Below are 27,102 nucleotides of genomic sequence, written 5' to 3'. Positions count from 1 at the left end.
CTTTAGAGACAATATAGTTATGAAGGATCATTGCTGTATTTAGTCAGTGACGTTTTTATTTTTTTAATTATTGAAAGTTAGTCAACAATTAAGAATACCATCAATACAAGACATACTCGTTTAGGTCCTGAATTTAGTAGATCTTGGAAAATAATTTTATTTTAAAGAGACAGTATACTAGTTATATAGTTTTCTCAGTTTACTTCCACATCACATACACACAAACACACCATTTATTCTGAAAGTTGATTTTTCTAAACATGTATCGAAGAGTTCCCATGTGTAAAACAATCAACAGTATACATAAAAGCTGTACTTTAGCTTATATTAATTGAAATATTACGGCAGAGCCTTTGTCCTCTAAACTTTGAATTATTATTATACATATTGAAAATCTATAGTGAGAATACAGCTTGAGGTTACAACAGTTATCACTGTTCTCATCAGATAAATACAAACTTGGATGAAACTCCTAAAAGGTAAATCTGTTAAGAGAATGAAGTAACTTGTTTGGCCAGGTGCAGTGGCTGATGCCTGTAATCCCAGCACTTTGGGAGGCCAAGACAGGCAGATCACTTGAGGCCAGGAATCTAAGACCAGCCTGGCCAACATGGTGAAACCCCATCTCTATGAAAATACAAAAATTAGCCAGATGTAGTGATGCATGCCTGTAGTCCCAGCTACTCAGGAGGCTGAGGCACGAGAATCTCTTGAGCCTCAGAAGTTGTCACAGCAGTGAGCCGAGATCTCCCCACTGCACTCCAGCCTGCGGGGCAGAGCGAGACTCCATCTCAAAAAACAAAAAAGTAACTTGTTTGTATAATTGATTGAGGCATATTCTGAGGGGAATTCTAGTCATATGTGCTTTTACCTTGAATAGGCTGGATAAGTACATGAGGAAATGCAGATGGTACTTCTTCTGCCCCTGGTTATCATCTGAATGTCTGTGAAACCAGAGTGTAGGTGAGAGTTCCTAATTACTCTAACTTAGTTGGAGCTTGCAGCCTGCTATCTGGCTTTATCTTTGGGTGTAGATGAAGAAGAGGATCCCTGTGCATATCATTATAGTTGATTGTCAAAGCTATTTGTTTCAAATTTGATGACAGGCATATAGCCTGTTAAGTATGTATCCATCATAAGGAAAAATCCATAGATGTATCTAAGGATCTAGTTATTGGCTGTGCAAAACTTAACATTTAGTAGAGATTTTCAGTAGACCACTTCTATTATCTTTGAATCAGAACTTAAAATGAGAAGTCTGACATGCACCTGGTTCAACTTCCAAATTTACATTTGAATCCTCTGCTTCTCTCCTGTGAATCAAGCATCCAGTTTATTCTTGAACAATTCCAAGGGTGAGCAACTTTCTCCCGCAGCAGCCCATTTAATCTTCATACAGTTCTGATTTCAGAGGTCTCCTGTCACATTGAAGTGAGAATAAACGCTCACGAGATGGACACAGATTGAATTTGAATGCTGTACACCAGGGAGATATGGATAGAATAATGTTGCTGAGATGGTGGGAAGAGAGGAATTCGTGAGTGAATTCTTAGTCATTCATAATGACTAACCTTTAGAGAAGAAACACTCCTCTGTTTTAACAGGGACACATCCTGGGGAGTTTGGGAGTTGAGGGAGTTCCTGTCTTAGACTTCTGTTTTCTCTCGGAAGAGTTGAGTTCATTTGTTGAGAGTGAGAGGGTTGGCAGGTAGAGAGTTTTAAGGAGAGAGAAGTTTTGAAATAATAGTTGCAGAGAGTAGGAGAACAAATTGACCAGAGAAATGGAGACTGAATTGAGTTAGTGCCCTCAAATATAAAGTGATTTCTCTGCTCTGTTAAGTAATTTTCTCCACAGTAAGCACAAAGAAAGCAAGGATTTGACTTCACCCAGGACTGAAATTTGTTAAGTGACTGTAATACAAAGACAGGTGGAGCAACAAGGCAAGCGTTTTCTAACTGCAGATCACAGCTTTTGTATGCCTTCTGCCTGGAATGTTTTCTCCTAGCTTGATCCCTTTCAGCCTTTGTTTTCTTTTTTTTTTTTCTTTTTCTTTTTTTTTTTTTTTTTGGAGACAGAGTCACCCTTAGTCGCCCAGGCTGGAGTGCAATGGCGCGATCTCGGCTCACTGCAAGCTCCGCCTCCCGGGTTCACGCCATTCTCCTGCCTCAGCCTCCGGAGTAGCTGGGATTACAGGCGCCCGCCGCCTCGCCCGGCTAATTTTTTTGCATTTTTAGTAGAGACGGGGTTTCACCGTGTTAGCCAGGATGGTCTCGATCTCCTGACCTCGTGATCCGCCCGCCTCGGCCTCCCAAAGTGCTGGAATTACAGGCGTGAGCCACCGCGCCCGGCCTTCAGCCTTTGTTTTCAAGTATCATCTCCTCAGAGTTGTTTCTTTATAACCCTCTGTAAAGGAAATCCTCCATTTTGATTCCTTTCCTGCCTAATCTTTTTGTTTCCTTCCTAGAACACTGAGTGAAACAATTATTACTTTTTATGTTGTCTCTCTGCCTAGTAGAATGACACCTTCAAGAAGGCAGGGAACTTGTCTGTCTTGTCTCCATTTTTTTTGCTAGAGCCTAGTACAGTGCCAGGAAATTTTAGGCATTCAGTAAAGATGTGTTGAATGAATGTAATTGAAATAATAGACATGGGAGTATAAGCTGGATATGAAAGGAAGTTGAGACAGGAGGTGTGAACACTAGACACAGAAGGTAGTAGAGTCTTGAGCAAAGATCCTTCTTAAGTTGAAAAAAGGTTACCTTAGAAGCAGATGGGGGCAGGTCGAAAGAATAGAAGGTTGTTGGTGATTGAAAGCTTTAATGCCTAAGTTAGTGATACGAGACAGCGCCATTTCCAGCCATGGTAAGTTCCTGGTTAAATGGTGTGGCCATCAGAATCACAGCAAGTGGCTTAGGCTAACCGGAAATAGTTATACAAAAATAGATAGATCAATAGAACAGAGAGTTCCAGTAAAATTGAACTCGTGTAAGGATGTAATATGTGATAGAGGAAACTTCATAAATCAATAAAGTGATGTATCATTCAATAAATGGTCTTTGGAGTTGGGGAATCATTTTGTATTCTCATTTTGTATCGTAATTAAAATAAATTCCTGATAAACTAAAGAGTTAGCAAACAGTGTTTTAGTAAAGGATCAAAACATTTTGTAATCAAAACATCAATTGATATGAAGATTTAAAGTCAGAATATAACTAATTTATGCAAATTAGAAAATAGCTCACAATGTTGAAATGTTCAAAGGACAGTAGTAGGTAACTTACAGAAAAGAAAATGCAGATGTCTACACCTTAAGTATTTGAAACATAATAGTAATTGAGCATATAAGGACTTAAATATGAAATTATTCTGCCTATCAATTAGCACAGATTTTCTTACCTAAAGTAAACATTTATAGACATTTTTATATACTCCTTGTAGGATTGTAATTTTGGGGAAGCAACCTAACGATTTACATTAAGAGCTTTAAAAATCGTTCTTCTCTTTTAGGCATATAATAGGCATTTAATAAGCAACACTTTTTTGGCAAGTGATTTTAAAGTGCTTACTGATAAAACATGCAGTATTTGATTTTTATTTTAGTTAAATGAATACTTCAGTAGAGCTTTATGGCATAAAAAATTTTTTGTTAATTTTCTTGATTTTTTAAAATAATGTAAAATAAATTGGTTTTAAGAACTGTTCACAATAGCAGAATAGATTTAGTCCCTTTTGATTTAAATAGTGGAGCTTTCAGCATTGATCTGAGAATATTATTTTTAAAAGAATATCACTAAATATTAATGGACAACAAAATCTATGTTAGTCTGTACATGTATAGGAAATTAGACAGGAGTTATTCGGCTAAACCTTTCTCCTTGTTCCTGTAACAAATATATCCAGATAAACTTTTAAATATAAAACGTCTGTTTTAGTGTCTTTATTTAGAAAAAAAGGGCTTAAAGACACACATGAGTCTTAGTAGTGTTATTTGGAGGAAGCTAGAAAACAATAAGTGTTATGTTTAAATGCAAATATGTATTTAAACTTTGTATCTTTTATGACTTAGCAAAGTTGAAAACATTTTATTACTGTATTATGTTTCAACTATTTCTTATAAGACTATTGAGAATGTTGAGCAAAGTGCAGAGTACTTAGTATTTCTTGGTTGGTCACACCTGATTTTGAATCCTAGCCAGTTACTGGGTTTTGTTTTGCTTACATTGAACAACTTATTTAATTTCCTTGACATTTTCTCCTCTGTAAAATAGGGTTAATAATACTAACTTGCTGAATTGATATGAAGATTATTGTTTTAAAACATCAACTTCAGTGCTAGATACATATGATAGTCATTCAATATAGGATCACTATTTTTATAATTGTTGTATGAACCAGTTGGCCAGAATGTGTTGGTGCAGTTAGTCTAAGATACTGTTTTACAAGGAGAGTGCAGCATTTGACAGAATTTTTTGGGATTTTTTGGACAAATTCCACAAATATAAATTGTGTGCAAGGTTCATTGATGGTATGGGGAGAGGTAGAAGGTGTACGAGTACTAAGATGAAGACTGCATCCCCTTGAGGAAGGGACTTTTGATCTACCTTGAGACTGGCTTTCTTTCTCCCATGTATGATCCAAAAGCAGTCCTGTGAATAGTAACAAGCTGTATCTACAGTTTACATCGATGATAAGATGGGCTTGTGGAGGTTAAGTGACTTTGCTAAAATCACATCATGAATAGTAGAGGTGAGATTTGGAGCCACGAAACTGAGTTTGTTCACACAGTTAATACTATATTCTAGGCACTCTTCTTAAGTTTAGTACTCCTCCTGGAGACCAGTTTGTGTTCCTCAGTCTCTAAACATCTTGTCCACAAGGCGGTGGTATTATGAAATTAGTAGGTCCCTGAAAAGTTGTTTATCACATTCTTTTAAAAAGTATGATTTAGGGAATATGTAGTATTTTAAGGTAAAATGGATATTTATTCTAAATAATCTCTAAATTTTTGGTTTAGTAAATGTTATTTTATGAATAGTTTGTTTCTTAAAGCATGGAATGCACATAGAGATAGCAAGCAGCTGTGATCTTTTACATAAAGTGGAAGGTTCCGTTTGGGAGAGAGAAATCCAGCTGACAGTTGAAAGTCTTTATGTTCTGCTTAAGACTTAAATATAAATAATTTAAATGATAGTTATTTCTTTGGGGTGGTATAAAATATATTTCATCTTTTCACATACATTAGATGTTTTAAAATTAAAGAAACCTTTAGTTATATAAATTATTATTGAAAATAAAGATTTTTAAAATTTCTGTCTTTGGTAGTGTCCTTCACTCTATGCTAATATTAAAGAATGTTTATATAGAGAACTGATAATATTTTTGAAAATATAAGGTGATGAGTAATAGTCTTCAATGTGAAGATGCAACTAAGGTGAAAATGTGATCATAGCAAGCATTAGCAAATTATATTTCTAGACTTCAGGGTCAGATGCTGGTAACAATGTTGACCTATTTTCTCTAACCAGAACCTTGGCATACTATATCACATCAAGTTCTACTTCAGTTTCCTTCTTGAATCTAGCAATGATTCAGTTAACTTTGAGCTTAAATTACGAGATGTGTTTCTGAGTGTGTCACAGTTCTGTCTGTATGGGCTGCTGTGGCTTACTGCTCTCCTGCCTGCAGTATCTCTGCTTATTAATGACCAGGCCATTGAACTTTCATAAACATTAGCTTGTCTGTCTTCAATTATTTTCCCTTTAAGTTTTTTTTAAAAATAATATATGCATTTTAGTTCAGGAAATTGTACCTAAAGAACAGAAAATGTGATTAAAACTCATTGTTAACACATGCTGGTATTATTTCAAAATGTAGGATTAAATCTTATATTCTGTGATATGAACCAGGACTTCACAAAGCTGAAACTTTGTTGATAAGAAAATAGCACAGGCTGGGTGCGGTGGCTCATGCCTGTAATCCCAGCACTTTGGTAGGCTGAGGTGGGCTGATCACTTGAGGCCAGGAGTTCAAGACTGGCTGGGCCAACGTGATAAAATCCCATCTCTCCTAAGAGTACAAAAATTAGCTGGGTGCAGTGGTACACATCTGTAGTCCCAGCTGAGGCATGAGAATCTCATGAACCCTGGAGGCAGAGGTTGCAGTGAGCAAAGATCATGCCATTGCACTCCAGCTTGGGCAACAGAGCAAGACTCTGTCTCAAAGAAAGAAAGAAAAAAGAAAGAGAGAGAGAGAGAGGGAGGGAGGGAGGGGAGAGGAGGAAGGGAGAAAGAGAAAATAGCACAATTTATTCTGTAAGTATTAAATTATAGGAAAAGGATAGATCCTTATATAAGCCACATTTGTATTCAGTGAATGTTAAAAAGAGGCAGATTAGATTGCGGTTAAGACTCTGAAGCCAGAATTCCTGGGTTCTAGTCTTGATTCCACAGTTTATCAGCAGCACGACCTTGGAGAAATTATTTCTCTTCACCTAAGTGTTGGAATAATAAAAGTTAATAATGGCCCTTACTTTATAGGGTTGTTTCAAGGATTAAATGACTTAATAAATACATAGCAATTAGAGCACTACCTGATACATTGTTAAGTATTTAGTGTGGCTGGGCGCGGTGGCTCAAGCCTGTAATCCCAGCACTTTGGGAGGCCGAGACGGGCGGATCACGAGGTCAGGAGATCGAGACCATCCTGGCTAACACGGTGAAACCCCGTCTCTACTAAAAAATACAATAAACTAGCCAGGCGAAGTGGTGGGTGCCTGTAGTCCCATCTACTCGGGAGGCTGAGGCAGGAGAATGGCGTGAACCCGAGAGGAGGAGCTTGCAGTGAGCTGAGATCTGGTCACTGCACTCCAGCCTGGGCGACAGAGCAAGACTCCGTCTCAAAAAAAAGAAAAAGTATTTAGTGTTAGCTATAATAAGATGTTTTCAAGATTTTAATATTTCATTTGGAAAAACACGTTCAAGATTGATATAGTTAATATTTAATTGAATTCATTTTTACTGTGCTTAACTGATAAGTGAAGTCTAGGTATATAATGTCAAATAAGATCTATATGATATATACATACATATTGCTGAGATGATAGTCACAAAAGGCTACATAGTGACGTAGAAAGGATAATTGTTCTAGGATTGAGCTAGTCCAACAAAAGAGACCATCTTGAAATGTGTGACTCCAGTGACTTAGAAAATTTGCAAGTATCTTGATAACTTGAAATTTGGTGATGTGATCACCTTTGTTGATGAGTGGAAAGAAAGAGCATGTTGCCTCTAAGCATATGGTCTCCTATAGTGTTTCTCAATTTATCGTTTAACATTAGTCATTGGGATAATCTAATTGTTAATGTTTCATTTGCATATTTATCAAGTTACCTTTGATTTGTGGCTCATTTTTCCATAAGGACTATTTAATAGGGGTGAAATGGTCCGGGCTTCTTGGCATTAATAAATTCACACCTGTTCTGCAAAAGGAATTCCTCAGAATTGTCACCCTTAAGCTGTTAACCTAAGCCATTCTCTTTGAAAAATGGAGTGAAAACAAATACTACCTTTTTCTTCTTTATTCTACTGTGTTTCACATGCCATATGACAGCTCAGATAAGAAATCAAAATTACTGAGATAAAGTCATTATTCCTAACCAAAAATTTAATAGGAGGTGGAATCACTCATATTTTGTTAAAGTAATTGTTATACGTAGTTTCTGGTGCATACGTAGTTGTTGGATGGAAAAATAAATATAACAAAAGCATTATTTTGAATGAGACCTGCTCTTATTTCTTTGGGCCCCAAAGATTTATTTACTTAAAATAGTTTTTAATTTGTGTGTGTGCGTGCGTGTGTGTGTCTTAAGGCCACAGAAAGCGAGGCTGGTGATATGGACCTGAGTGGGTTGCCAGAAACAGCAGTGGATTCCGAGGACGATGACGATGAAGAAGACATTGAGAGAGCATCAGATCCTCTGATGAGCAGGGACATTGTGAGAGACTGCCTGGAGAAGGACCCAATTGACCGGACAGATGATGACATTGGTAAGCTTGAACAGTAAAATGAATCTAAGAGCAATTAAAAATATTCAGTGGTAAAACTGTGTGATGAAATAAGAGCCCAAGACTTGTAGACTTTTAAAAATCATTAATTTATTAATTTCCTTTTTATAAACAATAGTATTTGTTGGACAAAAATTGGAAAAAATCAAGTTTACTCAGTCTTACCTTCAGGAATCTACAAATGATAACGTGAATGAAACTTCTTAAGAAACTCTTTCCACATAAACCCTTTCTTAAGCTTAGTTTATGGCGAAAAAAAAGAAAAAAGTTAAAATGAGACTTTCAAGCAATATTACTTCTATTAATTTCCTCGTGAGCCCTATTTTTATTAAGCTCATGTTTTCTGTATGTAAACATAAAGGCAGTTGGTAAAATTGTCATAATAAATTTGCTTCTACTCTGGTTTCATATGAAGACTCAAGTGGGTGGAAGGAGAGAGCAAAATGTCAGGTTAGTGGCATATAGGCTGTGTGATGGTTGAGACTTTTTTTCTTTTGCTGTTTTTGTTCTTTTTTTTTTTTTTAATTTTTATTTTATGTTCAGGAGTACAAGTGCAGGTGTCTTACATAGGAAAACCTGTGTCATGGGGGTTTGTTGTACAGATTATTTCATCACCCAGGTTTTAAGCCTAGTACCCACTGATAATTTTTCCTGAACTTCCTCCTCCTCCCACCCGCTAACCTTCTGAAAGGCCCCAGTATGTGTTATTCCCCTCTCTGTGTTCATGTGTTCTCATCATTTAGCTCCCACTTACAGGTTCTGTTCCTCTGTTAGTTTGCTAAGGATAATGGCCTCCAATTCCATCCATGTCCCTGCAAAAGACATAGTCTTGTTCTTTTTGTGGCTGTGTTGTATTCCCTGGTGTACATGTACCACATTTTCTTTATCCAGTCTATAAATGATGGGAATTTAGGTTGATTCCATGTCTTTGCTATTGTGAATTGTGCTGCAGTGACTTTGTTTAAGTGTACCCAGAGGTTAAAAATTTAAGTAGCTTTATATCGACCTTTCCATCGTAGCAGGAGTTGGTTGTGTAGTAATTGTTTTGGGTTTGAGTATGCCTCCCAGACTCTGGCTTGTTTCTTAGAGCACTGGAAATGAGAGCAACTTCCATTGAGAGTCATCCTTCCATGAGAGTTCCAGGGTCTATAGCCACCCTTGCCTGAGCCTCGCTCATCTGTTGTACCGCTCCCCCAACTCTTGGGCCAATACATATTTGAAGAGCAGTTAAATGAACTGAATGTGTTGGAATTAGATATAGGATGGTGTGGAGTGACTTGTTGCATGAGTTTGAGTGGCACAAACATGTATGAGGAAAAACTTTCACCATTTCAGGAATGGTGAAATATTCTAGGAAATTAAAGGCAAAAAAAAAAAACCCCACAAAACCTTAGATTAGACATTCAAAATTTAATTGAAATAATTTATGGGAATTGTTAACTCTTTATAGATGAATAATGTATGGTAATTATTATTTATTCATTCAGCTAATGTGGGTGGGTGAGCCCCTTCTATGTGCTCTAGGTTTTCTAGGTCCTGGCAACTCACTCAGTGCTGAACAAGGGCAAAAGTCCTTGTTCGTTGCAATCTATTAGGGGAGACATGTGATCAGCAAGTGAACAAGTAAAACCCATTGCAGGCAGTGAGTGCAGTGAAGAAGAGTAAAGTAGAGGCTGGGCTGATGGAAGCAGGGGAGTGGCCTGAGTGGAATGGTTCTGTTTCACCCCCTGAAGACTTAGGTTTATACTTTTCCTGTTTCTGATACCGCATGTTAATCTGATTTACAATTTCTAAAAATGGGGTTTCACTCTCCAATTCCCTGTTCACTTTCTTGGGTCCGATACCACATGTTCAGCTGATTTCCAATGTCCAAAAGTGCGTTTCACGTTCTCCCTCTTTGCCCTTGCCAATTTCTTTCTTTTTAATCCCCTGTAGTTTTAAAGAAGTAAATTGGAAGTGTGTTCAATTTACCATTTCAATTCAGAATCTTTGTTCATAGGTGCTTTTTAAAAAAAATAGGTGAAACATTGCTTATGAATAGATTGATTTGGAAGTTGCCATTTTATAAACTAATCTATCTTTTTTGAATCTGTTCATTTTAAAATAGTTGTGGAAGAAAATGCTGATTATTAAAATATATGTCTGTCATTCCTGGAAATTTAAGACTTTCAGTTGGTAGCTGAGAAGCCCTCTCTCCCAGAATCTCTAGAAAGCAGCAGCCATGGTGATTCCTACAAATAAATAAAAAGCTATCTTTAAAAAAAAAAAAAAAGTGCTTGTCAATATAATTCCTACAGGGAGCAGCATTTATTACTTGGAAGCAGTGATGATTATCATGCTTGCAGCTATGAAATATACATTTATTTAAAGCAATAAATCACTAACATTAAACAAGTCCTAAAGGGTGTTGTTTGTTCTATATAAGACCTTGAAAGATTTTGTATTCTATTTCCCTGAAAATAAAATGTGTGAGAACTGCTTAGCTGTTGTTAAATGCAACTCATCCTCCAGGATTTAGTTAAAATAGACACCCTTTATATAAAATACAAACATCTGTATGATTGATGTTTTAGATTCCTCTTCCCCTGCAAAAAAGGGAGAGATTATGTCCACATGCATGCACGTGAGTGTATGCGTGAGTGTTTAAGGTGAATCAAATGAAGTTGCTAATATTTGAACATGTTTTTGTGAGCTGCAGGAAGAAAAAAATTCCCTTTGGGTTCTGATAGATTTCTTGGGTATAGTTTTGTTTCAGTACTTTGAAGGAAGGGACTGTATCATGTTAATTTTTGCCCTGGAACTCACAACTTTGTAGGTACTCCATTATTGAATAGTTGTAAAAAAATTTTTTTTGTTTTGAGAGCTTGACACAGTAAAGTAGAAGACTACTTCGATCTCTTTATACAAACCCCGGGTTTTTTTAAAAAATTAATAAAATGTTTTATATAAAATTGTGTCAAGCAAACCAGGATAAGCTAATTTTCTGAATTGGCTTCGGCTTCTGGTATCTGTAAGTTAATTATTTGTTGTTTTTTTTTTAATGGTACATTGTAAATAAAATGTTTTTAAAGCTTTATATTTTTCCATAAACATTAGATAGGTCATAATAGTGTATCATTCTAATAGCTAAGTGTATAATTCTATAGATTGTTCTAAGAAATACAAAAGAAAATTGTCCTGTTTCTCCCATCCGTGGCTTCTTTTCATGTGTCCTGAGGATTTTCCTACTATCCATCCCAGGCTCTGAATCCTTGGCTACCCTAAGCCCTTTTAAGTCTGTATGATACCTGTGTCATTGTCAGAGTTTTGAGCCCCCTGTAGCAGGAGTCTCCACCCCTGGGCCACAGACTGGTACTGGTCCCTGGCCTGTTAGGAACTAGGCCGCACAGCAGGAGGTGAGCAAAAGGTGAGGGAGCATTACCACCTGGGCTCCACCTCCTGTCAGATCAGCGGCGGCATTAGTCTCATAAGAGTGCAAACCCTACTGTGAACTGCATATGCAAGGGTCCTAGGTTGTGCACTCCTTATGAGACTTTAGTGCTTGATAATCTGAGGCGGAACAGTTTCATCCCAAAACTATCCCCCCCGCACCCACAGAGAGTGGAAAAGTTGTCTTTCACGAAACCTGCCCCTGGTGCCAAAAAGGTTGGAGACTGCTGCCATGTATATATATATGATTAGTTATAAAATAGTTCTTTATTTTTAAAAATTGCTCCAATCATCTAGTATAATATAGCATGGAAATTATCTAAAAACCAGGGATACCATTATTGAATCCTTGAAATCTTAAAAAGTCTTAGATGCCATCTGGTTTAGCATTTATGTATTTCTGGTTTTTCAGCTGAGCCTGGATAATTATGTACATTTACTATTTGATCTTTCTGTCTCCTTTATTCTTATAATATATGATACGCAGATATCTTCTAGCCTGTGGTTTTTTTTTTTTTAATGCTAACCACTACTCATATATCACAAATTAAACTCATGACCCACTAATAGGTTAAGAGTCTGCCAAAAAGCAAACAATATGTCTACACAAAGCACTTTAAAATTATTACAACAAATACTTGTGAAGGTACTTTGTATTTTCTTCCCACTTTTTATTCTCTGATCATATATGTGATAATTATTTGACTTCTATTATTGTCTAAACAGATACTAAATTCAAAACATTTCTGACAATTTCTGGCCCACATTTTTCTTAAACCCACGAAACTTTGCTTGTCCAAAGAAATTTAGCAAATACAAGGGGTGGGAAAAAGTAAAATGCATGGTCTATAGGTAATAGTGTCATAGTTTATGGTGAGGGGTGAGGGATGAAGGCTAAAGAAAACAGAGCTGGAAACTGCAGAGTTAACTGGGATGTGCTTCAGAAGACCATTACTTGTTCATTTGCCTTTATAATTCAAATCAAAAGGTCGGTGCATTGGTAAAACAATGATTCCTGGCTCCCATATATGATAGATATGGGTCATCTCTTGCATTGGTATTCAAAATTGCTTTACTGCTTCTCCAGGAATAAATACATTTTATGGTACAGCACAGACACTCCTACTCATTCCAGAAATAAAAGTTTCATGAAACAGAACGTATTCTTTCTATAACTGATGTGCTTTGATAGTTTAACTTCTTTTTAAAAAAATACTGGTAGCAAAAGTAAAGTGATTTCCTGACACATAAATCTGAGTCAGTTTGCACAGCACTGTCCTATTGGACAGAATCTTTGGGTACACCTGTCATTATCATTTTGCTTGTTGCCAGAGCCCCCCTGTGTAATGAAAAGTCTTATATAGGAGGGATGACATAGAGTCCAATCAGAACATGCCATTGCCCAACTGGACCAGAGAAAACCACTCAAGTCTGTCCTTCCAGAAATGTTGTATCTGGGAAAATATATTCACAGAATATATTTTTCTGTTGTGCTTTGTTTTAGTAATTAACAAACTGTATCCAAGAACATAAAATTTGTCACTAAAGCTTAACAGATAAAAGGAATGTACATAGGAAATGTTTGATTATGTACAAGAAACATCTAGTATAATTTTTATTTAGCTGAAAGTTTGAATGATATCATGACTATTATAATAATGACAGTAATAGCAGTTCTCATTTATTGAGTATTTACTCTGTGCCACAGACTCTTATTGTCTTTACTGCATTTTATTCTCACAGCTATCCAGTAAAACAGATACTGTATTTTTCTTTTTAAATGAGAAAACTATGCCTTAGGGAAATTGATCAACTTACCCGAAGTAATACAACTAGTAAGCATTTAAATGTCTGACGTACACCCTCTGCTCTTTACCACTGCCTTTAAAGTCCAGCAGGACCTTGGAAACAGATGGTCTTGAATCATGTCACTGCCACGGTTTTTTTTGTAGTTGTTTTTTTTTTTTTTTTTTTTTTTTTTTTTAAGAGACAGAGTCTCTTTCACCCAGGATGGAGTGCATTGTCACAATCACAGTTCATTATAACCTCAAACTCTTGGGCTCAAGCAATCCTCCCACCTCAGCCTCCTGAGTATCTGGGACTATAGGCATGCACCACCACACGTGGCTAATTTATTAAATATTTTGTAGAGATAGGATCTTGCAAGATTGCTCAGGCTGATCTTAAACTCCTGGCCTCAAGCAATCCGCCTGCCTCAGCCTTCCAAAATGTTGGGATTATAGGCACGAGCCACCGCGCCTGGTCTTGCCATCTCTTAATTATATGGTGCTGATGCTGAGCCTTGGTTTCCTCCCTATGAAATGAAAAAGAAAACGCACTTCACAGAGCCATGGTGAGGAGTAAGGAAAGAACTTAGTGTGTAATTAGTAAAGCTACTGAATGATAAGAAAATACAGGACTTTTAAAAATAGAAAACCCAGGACTTGAAGAGACTGTGACATCAACAGCTAGAACCATACTAAGGTGTAAGCTGTTTCTCCACAGTATCCCCACAGGAAGGAAGAGCGATCAAATTTCCTTTTTTGCCAACTTGTGGGCTAAAAAATGGTATATCAGTTTTCATTTTCATTTATATCATGTTGTTAATTTTTTAATTGATCATTTTTTATAGATTTGATCCATGGAAAATATTCCTTAGAATGTTTGAATTAAATATAGTTATTTCTGCTGACTATTGTAGGCATCCACCTGCCCAAAAGGCACAGGAGTGGACCAACTGACTTGTTGGAGAATTCTCAAAGCCACCTTTCATTTTTCACTCATGTGATAATAAGCCTTGTATCTCATTTACAATTGAAATTTCCCATTTGAAGTTTAGTAATGTCTTTAGTGGCGTTAGAACTGGAGTTACAGTGTAAACTGTTGCCTCTAATTCAACAAGTAAGTGTCATCATCTCCACAGTGACAGAATTCTTTGTGTACCTGCAAGAAATTCAACTGGTGTTAAAGATACTTGAGATGTGTTTTTCAATAAGCAACATTGTAGGGCATTTAAAAAGAAAGGAACCTAAAGCATTCTTTTTGAACACTTGTTTTTCATAAAAGTTGTAGTGTTTATAAAGTATGTCTTTTGCTTTTCAGAACAACTCTTGGAATTTATGCACCAGTTGCCTGCTTTTGCCAATATGACGATGTCCGTGAGGCGAGAACTCTGTGCTGTGATGGTGTTCGCAGTGGTGGAAAGAGCAGGGACCATAGTGTTAAATGATGGTGAAGAGGTGATTAGCTATTCTTACCACCTAAAAAGTTTCTTCTTAAAGATATCTCAATACAGCAATTGAACAAAACCCCAATTCTTACTTTTTCCTTTTTAACACCCAACAACAGTAAGTTTGAATAAATCAAGAATTATGGTACACCTGTTATGTCACTGTATTAGTCCATTTTCACACTGTTGATAAAGACATACCTGAGACTGGGAAGAAAAAGAGGTTTTAATTTGACTTACAGTTCCACATGACTGGGGAGGCCTCAGAATCATGGCAGGAGGTAAAAGGCACTTCTGACATGGCAGCGGCAAGAGGAAAAATGAGGAAGATGCAAAAGCAGAAACCCTTGATAAAACCATCAGATCTCGTGAGACTTATTCACTAGCACGAAAACAGCATAGGGAAAACCACTCTCATGATTCAAATTATCTCCCACCGGGTCCTTCCCACAACACATGGAAATTATGGGAGTATAACTCAAATGAGATTTGGGTGGGGACACAGAGCCAAACCATATGAGTCACTATATTCCAAATCCATTCTATTTCCCATTATTTGCAGAATTTCATATGCTAATAGAAAGTTTTGATATATTAACTTTTCAGTTTTTACATCTTAAATGTTCGTAAATTTAATGCCTTTTTTCAGACAAAATGATATTGAAGCAATGATGATCATTTTGTCTACATGAGCTTTGAGGGACAGAGAAATTTTTTTCCTTGTGTCATTTTAGAGAAGAATATCCAAAGTCAAACTAAAAGGGCATTATGATACGCGTTCTGTGCTAGGCATATGGAAACATGTCGATATGTGGCTGTGTTTTATTCCTTTTTCTGTGAACTTGTTAAACAGTAAAATAGAGTTACTTGTTTTATCTCCAAAATGGAAGATCTGCTCATTCATTTTTAGGGACCGTACTAGCACCTTCAGCTGTATGATCATGATGTTACTTTCTGCTTTGTCTTTATTTTTTTGGATTAGCTGGACTCCTGGTCAGTGATTCTCAATGGATCTGTGGAAGTGACTTATCCAGATGGAAAAGCAGAAATACTATGTATGGGAAATAGTTTTGGTGTCTCTCCTACCATGGACAAAGAATACATGAAAGGAGTGATGAGAACAAAGGTGGATGACTGCCAGGTATAAAATATATCATTAAAAGTATATATTTTATTCTTAATAAAGAGCACTTATATGCCATTGTGATGAGATTTTTCTTCCTATATAAATACCTTACAAATAAATTTTTTTTTTTTTGAGACAGAGTATTGTTCTGTTACCCAGGCTGGAGTGCAGTGGCACAATCTCGGCTCACTGCAACCTCCGCTTCCTGGATTCTAGTGATTCCCCTGCTTCGCCTCCGGAGTAGCTGGGATTGCAGGCACTCACCACCACACCCAGCTAATTGTGGGTTTTTTTTTTTTTTTTTTTTTTTTTTTGGAGACAGAGTCTCACTGTGTCTTCCAGGCTGGAGTGCAGTGGTGCGATCTCAGCTAACTGCAACCTCTACCACCCGGGTTCAAGCGATTCTCCTGCCTCAGCCTGCCGAGCAGCTGGGACTACAGGTGCGCGCCACCATGCCCACCTAATTTTTGTGTTTGTAGTAGAGATGGGGTTTCACCACATTGGCCAGGCTCGTCTCGAACTCCTGACCTCATGATCCACCTGCCTTGGCCTCCCAAAGTGCTGAGAGTACAGGCGTGAGCCACTGCACCTGGCCTTTTTGTATTTTGGGTAGAGATGGGGTCTTGCCATGTTGGCCAGGCTGGTCTCAAACTCCTGACCTCAAGTGATCCACCACCTCAGCCTCCCAAAGTGCTGGGATTACAAACATGAGCCACCATGCCTGCACCAATAAAATTTTAATGTGGAACTATTACTTTTAGTCTTATAACACCGCAGAAAAGTAAAAATTAATCTCCATTAAAGTTACTTGAACTGCACAGAACTGTGAGTTCAATTAAAAAAAAAAGTGATTGCCATCAGTAATTAATAATCTCATCAAAATATGGAAGTAAAATGCACATTATGAAGTAAATACATTAATAAAAGTGATTAGGTATAGTTATGCAGTGTTTTTATTTAAATACATGTAAGAAATTGATTTTAGAAGAGTCATGGAAATTAATCATAGTGTGAATCAGTAGAATGACTTGCTAGTTAAATAGTAGCTAATAAAAAGAAAATACTTGATAGCAAAAGACAAATAGTATCAGTATTGATATTTTATTAATATTTATTATTTAAAAGCATTTAATAATTGACTAGAGAAAATACTAAGGCCAAATGTGAAACTAGATTGATTTAACTGGCAACCAGCATATTACAGAGAAATACATTTAAGATGCTTTTGATATTATTAGGTGTTTATAATTTATGACTTCTAAAAGGATTTGTCTCTGAAACAAAATTAAATGTAAACAACCAAATGATGTGACTTAGACTAATTAAGTGTCATTGTATTTATTAGTCTGCAGTTTGAAAAACACCTGAATGTAGTTTATTTTAAAATAACATAATTGAATTTTTATAGTGCCCGGTCAATGTAAAATGGTATCACTCATTTAAATATTCATTTTAAGCATTTTACTTACTAAAAAGGAAAATGACCATGGCTATACATAAAATTATCTTATTTATAGAATCTAAATAATTCCACCAGCTAATTCCTTCCATGAGCACCATAGAGGAAAAAAAAATAAGGCTATGAATTCAGTGTTGTAAATATGTAATGCCAGAAACGCATTCTAAATATATTTACTTCCCAATTATTTTGTATAGTAGAGGAAAACAAAATGGTATAAGAGAGGAAAACAAAATGGCTAATTCTCAGTTTTGTGGTATAATAGAGGAAAACAAATGGTAAATATTGAAGTCTTTATTTAGCGGGAATGTGCATTTAAAGGGAATTATATATGCTATTTCAGCTCTGTAATTGTACTCTTGAAAAAAAAAAAAAAACTAAATCTAAACTGAGTCAAAACAAGCTAGCAAATTGTTAAAGGTTTTTCCTGTCTCCTGTCTTCTCAGTTCTTCCCTGAACCCTTCTACATAGTGGAATTACAATAGTGTTTGAGTTAGAGTGTGTGTCCTTAAAGGGCAAGTAAAAGTTTTGTTTTTGTTTTTTTTTTTTTTTTGAGAATTCAGCCATTACATTACTACCCCTTAGCCAAACTCTTTTGTTAGAAGTTTTGTAAGTATGAGACTGAAATGATATGCGGCATAGAATGTTTCAGGATAATTGATTGAAATGTTATATGACTGAATATTATAGAGTGCTTAAGTCATGTCAAATGTACCAGGTAACATTATTTATCTGGGAGTTCTGGAAGAGGAAGAGGAAGTAGGGTTTATGTTAGGGAAAAGAATCTAATTTATTTACCAGGTGAAAGATTAGTGGGAAACCCACATAGTCAGCAGGGAAGAGTCCAATTCAAAATAAAACTCTGATTAAGATATATAGACTTCTGGCTGGGCGCAGTGGCTCACGCCTGTAATCCCAGCACTTTGGGAGGCCAAGGCGGGTGGATCACGAGGTCAGGAGATCGAGACCATCCTGGCTAACATGGTGAAACCCTGTCTCTACTAAAAATGCAAAAAATTAGCCAGGCGTGACGGCGGGCGCCTGTAGTCCCAACTACTTGGGAAGCTGAGGCGGGAGAATGGCATGAACCCAGGAGGCAGAGCTTGAAGTGAGCCGAGATCGCGCCACTGCACTCCAGACTGGGCGACAGAGCGAGACTCCGTCTCCAAAAAAAAAAAGATCTATAGACTCCTATAGCTCCTAGTATGAAGTTAATTATGAAGAGGGTCAAGGGTTGAGGTACCTGCTAAAGAAAGTCCCTGTCTTCCTTTCTGCTCCACTCCACACCACTGTAAAAGGAATATGTTAAATCAGGGATTTCGTTCCTGTACTTCCATTGACCCATCTGCTCAGGCCTAGCATTTTATCCCTAAGGAATTCCTTAAACAGGGATGGAGAACGAATTTTGGCATTTTAAGTGCTTGCTTGGGATACCATTTTAAAATATCATATATCTGTCAGAAAATACAAATGTTAGTTCATCTCCTTGTTGAGAGAGGTAAAGGAAACGGTGAGAACCATATTTTTATTCATGCATAAAATAGCCTCCGTGAGTTTCTGTTATTTTACTGATCATATTGTAGGGAAGCAAGTTATTGAGTGAAATGAACAAAAATGATGCTATCTTTACCAAGAAAAAACAACTTTGTATAGGCTTTGTCGTCATTATCTTATATTTCAGGGAGTTCCAAAATGAATATTGGTTTCTGTAGTAAGATAGTTGAGCTCATGTTAAGCCTAAGAACACAATGATGAATGGATTAAATTTAAGATTTATTTGTTTGGATCCCATGACATGGTCAAGCTCTTGTTTTGCTCTGGGTCCCTTCTTTGTATTCTCTTCCAGTTCTCCCTCTTCAGTGTCTATTCTTACTCCCTGTGTGGTATGAAAGGACAAAATTCAGAGCTTGATACACACACCCTATGGTACCAGGCAATTGGTAATGGTTTTCCATTACCCACATATGCCTCTTTCTTTTCTTTTTCACTTCTTCTGTTTCCCTTTCTTCATTTCCTCTTTTACCCTCTTAGTCCCTTTATTCTTCTCCACTGCCTGTATCTTAGGCCTGCCAGTGACACCCAGGCATTGCTTAGCCCTGCCCTCCACCCTTCAAGTGGGGAATGAACACTTGGATACCTGTGTGAACAATTCGGTATGAATTTCCCTCACAGACTGCAAAGTGCCAGTTTAAATAGATCTAACCTCTTAAAGCAAATCTATGTTAGATTCACCTCTTCCTGGAATCATAGGCACTAATACCACTTAGAGTGTAAGAAGCAGTTTTGGATGAGAAAACAGTTTGCTGTGGATAAATTGAAAATTGATTACACCATATGTGGATTGAAGTTTAATTTTATTTCATTCATCATCTATAATGTTTTACTTAAATACAAATTATAATGTCATGCCCAAAAGAAAATAATCCTATGATATAAACTGCCATTGACTTTAAGTGAATTCTTATTTGAATTTTTATTTCATACCAGGGTACTGAGATCATATAGTACTTTCATGGGCTTACAGCAATCTGAAACCCATGAGATTTACAGAAACCTAAAACCTCAGTAAAGCAATTCAGAGATTTTCTGAACAGGTGCGGTGGCTCATGCCTGTAATCCCAGCATTTTGGGAGGCCGAGGCAGCCAGATCGTGAGGTCAGGAGTTTGAGACCAGCCTGGTGAAATCCCATCTCTACTAAAAATACAAAAAATGAGCTGTACATGGTTGTCCATGCCTGTAATCCCAGCTACTTGGGAGGCTGAGGCACTTGAACCCAGGAGCTGGAGGTTGCAGTGAGCCGAGATCACACCACTGCACTCCAGCCTGGGCACTAGAGTGAGATTCTCTCAAAAAAAAAAAAAAATTTTTTTCAAAGATAACTGACTTCATCGTATTAGTTAAAATTAAATGTTACCTGTGAATTTCATGTTAGATCTATAAATTTGTTATATCAAAAATAAGTAGCTTCTTTAAAAAAGATAAATATTTTCATGTAAAATGTATTTCTTTTTAGGTGCCAGTTCTATATGACCATATTAGAAATTCAGTTTGGGATTTTTTTTCTTTTTTTTCCTTTCTGGATGGTATTTCAGCTTGCTACAGAATAAATGCCAAAATGTCTGTCTAGACACTAAGAATTTCAAATCAAATGTATTCTAATTAAAAAAAAGTCTGTAGTCAAGATTAATTTTAGTACATTTCTCTTCAAAAAGCATTTTTCCCTTATATCTACTTATTCAGTTGAATTCAGGGATGTATTTCTTTTTTAGAAGATAAATGAGAAAATGAGTATTTAATTATGTTCTCTAAAACTGAGCACAAGAAAGAACACCTAGAATTATTTGGAAATAAAACCATTCTAAATCTCTTCTATGTATTTGGGAATAATTTTGCTGCTGTGTACAAAGAAATAAAATAATTTTTAGGTAAGAAACTAAGGATCATATACTTTGAAACATTATACACCTGTGGTCAGTGGTAAGGAAATTGCTCAGAAATAATGTTAACAGTTTATTTATAAAATTAGTGTGATACTATGAGCAATATTTTTAAAAATGTAGTATCAGAGCTCTAAAAGTATTTTTAATATAATTAAAGTATACATAATTACTAGTACAAAAAAAGCCTATATCTTTTGATTTTTAACTTTTTGCTTCAAAATGCTTAATAGAAAAACTAGTGAGATTAGCCAACTCTGAGAGAAACATGATACTGCAATATGCTGTTCCTCTTATGAACTGCTGCTTCTACTTAAAATCTATTGGTTATGCAGAAAGCATGAAAAATATAGAAAAATATTAAAATGAAAGTCACTCATAATTTGCATTGCTCAGAAATAATATTAACAGTTTATTTCCCTCCAAGATTTTGATGTGCATGTGTAATTTATTTTAAAGTGGCCAGCATGTAGTTATGAGACATCGGGCTGTTTACTCATCTGTACAATGAGGATAATAGCACCTTCCTCATGGTTTGATTAGGAGGATGAATTGAAAAAGTTCCATAAGGCTGCCACAGTGTGATGGTGATGGCGGTGATGATGAAGATGTTGTCATTATGATTATCATAATACTTAGTGTAGTATCTTTTTAAAAAATTCATATGAGCAATATAAAAAGAATAATGTATTATCAGAGCTCTAAGTGCCCTGTGAAATCATGATTTCAGGTGGTTGCATCATATTTTATCTTATTTACAATATAATTTAACCACCTCCTTTTTCATCTTCTTCACATTAAAGGAGAAAAAGAAATACTATACTTCTTTCCATTTCCAAATGATCTCTTGTCTCCTCACTAACCTCTAGTTAATTTCTATAATAAGTGATTTTTATCATTCATTCTTAACTTTCTTTAAAACTTGTAAGAAATGTAATTTCTTAAGTGGTTTGCCCTAAGCTCTGAAATTTTTTATATTTGGGGTCAGGGAGAGTAATGACTTAATATGCAGATTTTTAACTTTTTCTTTAAGAGCAAGGATTACCCTTAATACCAGTTATAAGGATAATGGTTTGAGCTATAACACATACGTGGTTTGTGTTTTGACCTTCTTTGAACAAGCTTTCTAAAATGGTGTTTCATCAATGTAATTAGCAAATATGTCTACTCCATAGGTATCTTTGAGTGTATCTTTTATTAAAATCATTCTTATTCAAAAATTGTTGCTTTTTCAAATTCTTTTAATTCACTAAATGATAATTAAGTTTTTACATCTATTCTCCTACAGTTCTGCTCCCCCCACTGCAATGTTTTTTAACTGTGAAAGAAGCATGAAAAAGCTATCTTCTAATTTTGTCTTTAGGTTTTTAAAATTGTTAGGATTTTGAATGTAAAATACATATAAATACTCTAGAAATGAAACTTTTCTTGACCGAGGAAGAAATACATTAAAAGTAGAGAAGCCTGATTAAGGTTCATTACAGCATTAATTTAGAAAGTATGGGAAAGACAGGGAAAAATGTCAGTTTTAAATAATTAAAACACTGAATTATTAGTACTGCTAAGTCTTTTACAAGCACTTTATCATTAACATGTGACTTATGTTTTATTCCAGTTTGTCTGCATAGCCCAGCAAGATTACTGCCGTATTCTCAACCAAGTAGAAAAGAACATGCAAAAAGTTGAAGAGGAAGGAGAGATTGTTATGGTGAAAGAACACCGAGAACTTGATCGAACTGGAACAAGAAAGGGACACATTGTCATCAAGGTAGGACGCAGGACCACTCCTACTTCCCAAGGAAAGGAATTTTTTTGGTAGTATTGGTTGTGGCAGTTTAGGATTTTTTTCATTTTTAAGCCTATCTCTTAAAGGTTATCAGTTGTGGAAAATCTTTAGGTATGATCTCCTGATGAATAGCAGTTTCATTTATTGTTAACTGTGTTACTACCCAATTAATTTTATGTTGAATGTTTGAAATCCCAGTACCATATAAATGTTACACATATATATATAGTAATTAAACCTTTTTTTTGTTGCAGGGTACCTCAGAAAGGTTAACAATGCATTTGGTAGAAGAGCATTCAGTAGTAGATCCAACATTCATAGAAGACTTTCTGTTGACCTATAGGACTTTTCTTTCTAGCCCAATGGAAGTGGGCAAAAAGTTATTGGAGTGGTTTAATGACCCGAGCCTCAGGGATAAGGTTGGAAATATATTCTATTTTGATTCTTAAATATGAAACGTTAAAATGTAAACATGTAAATATTTGTCACAGCAATTATGTCCAGATTAATGTAATGAAATAGGAGAATGTACTTCTTAAGCAAAAAAAAAAAAAAAAAACAAAAAGGTGATATAAAAATATTAGTTCAGACTTAGAAATATGAACAAAATATTAGTTCAGTCTTCTTTAAATACAAGGGCCAATAAATTGGCCACCAAATGTTTAAACATTTTTTAAGTTCTGTTGGGAGTGTGTTAAAACATAATCAAACATCTGGATTCCATAGGAATCTGCATTTTCTAGTTTGGTAGTCAGTGTACACCAGATAAAAGTTACAATTTTTAAATTGGCACCAAAGCAGCATTTTATGGCAGTCATCACTCACTGTAGGCCCCAGGATTATAATTCTAAGGAGACCATCTAGAGCTCTTGAGAGCACTAAGGCCAGATTGGATGATAAACTATGTTATCTTATCTCCTTCCTTTTATATTCTGCACCCTTACGGAGCTTTCTAGGCTTAATAGCATTGATTCTCTTTGTCTAGTCTGTTCTTCTACCTTTACTTTCTAGTTTCTGTCTTTTGTGTTAGCTGATTTTTGTTTTATTACACCTTTGCTTTTATTTTGATCTATTTCAAATGCATTTTGAAAGTTAGACAAGTTTTAGGTTAAATACCCTCACAGACTCAGAACCTTTCCTGGCAAAGCAACATGAAGTCTATAGTCAAAGTAAAAATAATTGATTTTCAGAAGGTCATCCTCATTGAAGACTTTATTGTTAATTTATTTTCCTGTTTATTATTATTAGGTAAAGTGTTTGAAAGTTGGATATCTTTTCTGGAATGACTTTAATCACATTTTTGGCACTAAAAAGGACACTTACGGAAAATAATTGACTTTTCAGGTTACACGGGTAGTATTATTGTGGGTAAATAATCACTTCAATGACTTTGAAGGAGATCCTGCAATGACTCGATTTTTAGAAGAATTTGAAAACAATCTGGAAAGAGAGGTAATATTTGTGGTTTTTTTTAAGATCAGCTTAAAGTTCATTTTATTCAGCCTGTTTTTGAGGTGACACTACTGTTTCTGAACTCTTACAGAAAATGGGTGGACACCTAAGGCTGTTGAATATCGCATGTGCTGCTAAAGCAAAAAGAAGATTGATGACGTTAACAAAACCATCCCGAGAAGCTCCTTTGCCTTTTATCTTACTTGGAGGCTCCGAAAAGGGATTTGGAATCTTTGTTGACAGTGTAGATTCAGGTAGCAAAGCAACTGAAGCAGGCTTGAAACGGGGGGATCAGGTATGCTATTTCTAAACTCAGATTTAAGGGTGAATTTTGGTGTCTGTGTTGTTGTTGTTGTTGTTGTTGTTTTTTCCAGTCAGTTTTGATACATTAATTTTATAATTTTATTTTTAGATATTAGAAGTAAATGGCCAAAACTTTGAAAACATTCAGCTGTCAAAAGCCATGGAAATTCTTAGAAATAACACACATTTATCTATCACTGTGAAAACCAATTTATTTGGTAAGTATTTGGCATACTTTTCGTTTTTCTCCTTTTGGCCTTTTTTCCCCCCAGTATTTCAGACATCATAAGAAAGCATGTGTGGTAAAAGCATAGATTCGATCTAAATAAAAAGCTACTGACTTGATCATAATATATATTTTGAATCTATGTCTTTATTGATAACTGAAATATTTTATTGATAAATACGAAAATACCCATAAAGAGTGTACTGTACTACTCTTTTTAAACTTATTTTGATAGAGCAACATACCAAGCAGATTTGGCGTCATTCATTTACTGTGTGGTTTTGTTTTTCTGCAGGTTTGCAGTTTTGATAACTGAAGTCTGTACTTCTCATGTATTTCCAAGTTCCACAATTGCCTTAGAATTGTTCTGATATCTTCTAATTGCCATTATGTGGTGTTTCTGTTTTCATTTATTTTAGTATTTAAAGAACTTCTAACCAGACTGTCAGAAGAGAAAAGAAATGGTGCCCCCCACCTTCCTAAAATTGGTGACATCAAAAAGGCCAGTCGCTACTCCATTCCAGATCTTGCTGTAGATGTAGAACAGGTGATAGGACTTGAAAAAGTGAACAAAAAAAGTAAAGCCAACACTGTTGGAGGAAGGAACAAGCTGAAAAAGATACTCGACAAGACTCGGATCAGTATCTTGCCACAGAAACCATACAAGTAAGCATCTGCCTACATTTTCTGTGCATTATTTTGTTTTGTTAAAATGATATGCAAAGGTAGTGATGTAATTAATGTTTGCATGAGTCTGAAAATGTTCTAGGTTTTTATTACTGAGCTATTTTGGAAGAAGTAATTAAACAATCAAATTTGTTTTAATCTCGTTTTTGCCACTTATTTGGCCACTCCCAATCTTCTTTAAAGATAGTTTAGCATTTCCTCATTTGAACTATTTTTGGGGGGTTTGGAGTTTTTTTTCTTTTGTTTTTTGTTTTTTTATTTTGAGACAGAGTATCCCTCTTATTGCCCAGACTGAAGTGCAGTGGTGCGATCTCGGCTCACTGCAACCTCTGCCACCCGGGTTCAAGTGATTCTTCTGCTTCAGTCTCCCGAGTAGCTGGGATTACAGGCGCCTGCCACCACACCCAGCTAATTTTTGTATTTTTAGTAGAGACTGGGTTTCACCATCTTGGCCAGGCTGGTCTTGAACTCCTGGCCTCGTAATCCACCCGCCTTGGCCTCCCAAAGCGCTGGGATTACAGGTGTGAGCCACTGCACCCAGTCGCAGGTTTGGACTTTTTAAAAGTAAGGGTGTGTTTGCCTCCTGTCTCCTCCATGATGATTTAGAGTTGCTTTCTCTACTGTATTTTGTTTCTGGGTATCTTCTTTACCAACAACATCTGCTCGTTACCAATCAAATCATTGCTTTATCCAGTTGCCACTATTCATCCCTATTATTCTCTATATTCCCCTCTCTCTTCTATTATCAGTTATTTAATTACTGTCAGGGCATCAACAACCAAGCACAGAACTCCTTTCATTCTTCCCAGTCAACTTAGTGGTCAGAATGTCAGGTGTATTCTTGAATTTCTTCTTGGTTACTTATTTATGCCGGGAGCTCAGCCAGGCTAGACAAAATTGCAGGTATTTCTGATGCTTTTTAAGCTTTGCTTGTTTGCTTGCTTATTTCTTCATTTTAGTTCCTTCTTGAGTCTAGGGATGTTTTATAAAACTCGATTACTGTCAGCCATTTCTCACTGTGCCACATTTAGTTATATAGTCCCCAAACTACAATGTTAGAAGAGATAATAACTTTAAAACGTATAATTTCTTTCTTTGATAAATTAATGGGTCTAAAGACATGCAGTAGATATACAGGACTATATCAAACACTTCTTTTTCTTTTTTAAAAAAATTCCATTTCAGATCTTTTAAAAAAAAAACTCCATTTCAGATAAAATTTTCATCTACAGATTAGAGAAATATGATTTAAAATATATTATTGATTGATTGAGTTGTCCCAATTAAACTATAGAGTAATGATTGGTGGTTTTGTATCAGCTGAGGAAGTCTTCTATAGCAGAGTCCTAAGGATAAGCAGTGAGTAGTAGTTATAGACTCAATAGGATATTTATATTGAGTAAGTTTCTAAGAGACAATGGATTAGGGCACCTGACATTTACAGAAAATAAGAATCAATTTTTAAAATAACCCTCCTTGATGAAAAGCTTTTTTTTAAATGGATGAAAAGAATAAATTACCTAAATGCAGATTTTTAAAATTAATTTATTATTTCGAGACAGATTCTCGCTTTGTCAACCAGGTTGGAGTACAATTGCTGGGATCTGCTCACTGTAACCTCCACCTCCTGAGCTCAAGCAATTCTCATTCTTTAGCCTCCTGAGTAGCTGGGATTACAGGTGTGCACCACCATGCTCAGCTAATTTTTTTTTATTTTTAGTAGAGACAAGATTTTGCTGTTTGGCCAGGCTGGTCTCGAGCTCCTGTCCTCAAATGATCCACCCACCTGGGCTTCTCAAAGTGCTGGGATTACAGGCATGAGCCACCACACCCAGTCCTAAATGCAGAATTATTAACAGCACAATAACAAAGAAAGATCTTAGAGTCATATTTGACCATGAGT

General features: G+C 35.9%; 1 protein-coding gene across 13 annotated transcripts in view; it reads left to right on the top strand.

The window, feature by feature from the left end:
- The window catches only part of RAPGEF2 (Rap guanine nucleotide exchange factor 2), a 487,682-nt gene that overhangs the window by 435,682 nt on the left and 24,898 nt on the right, over nt 1–27,102 (top strand). For all 13 annotated transcript variants that reach the window (XM_050790923.1, XM_050790928.1, XM_050790927.1 and 10 more), the window contains 9 exons: nt 7,869–8,046; nt 14,596–14,732; nt 15,705–15,863; nt 22,361–22,513; nt 22,786–22,950; nt 23,876–23,983; nt 24,075–24,278; nt 24,396–24,504; nt 24,932–25,178. In XM_050790923.1, coding sequence (XP_050646880.1) covers nt 7,869–8,046; nt 14,596–14,732; nt 15,705–15,863; nt 22,361–22,513; nt 22,786–22,950; nt 23,876–23,983; nt 24,075–24,278; nt 24,396–24,504; nt 24,932–25,178 — 1,460 coding nt within the window. The remainder of the gene's footprint in view (nt 1–7,868; nt 8,047–14,595; nt 14,733–15,704; nt 15,864–22,360; nt 22,514–22,785; nt 22,951–23,875; nt 23,984–24,074; nt 24,279–24,395; nt 24,505–24,931; nt 25,179–27,102) is intronic.

Source organism: Macaca thibetana, chromosome 5 (assembly GCF_024542745.1).
Source record: "Macaca thibetana thibetana isolate TM-01 chromosome 5, ASM2454274v1, whole genome shotgun sequence".
In the NCBI taxonomy this organism is placed as follows: Eukaryota; Metazoa; Chordata; class Mammalia; order Primates; family Cercopithecidae; genus Macaca; species Macaca thibetana.
The sequence above is the reverse complement of the archived record's forward strand: the minus strand, read 5'-3'. Positions and strand labels throughout refer to the sequence as shown.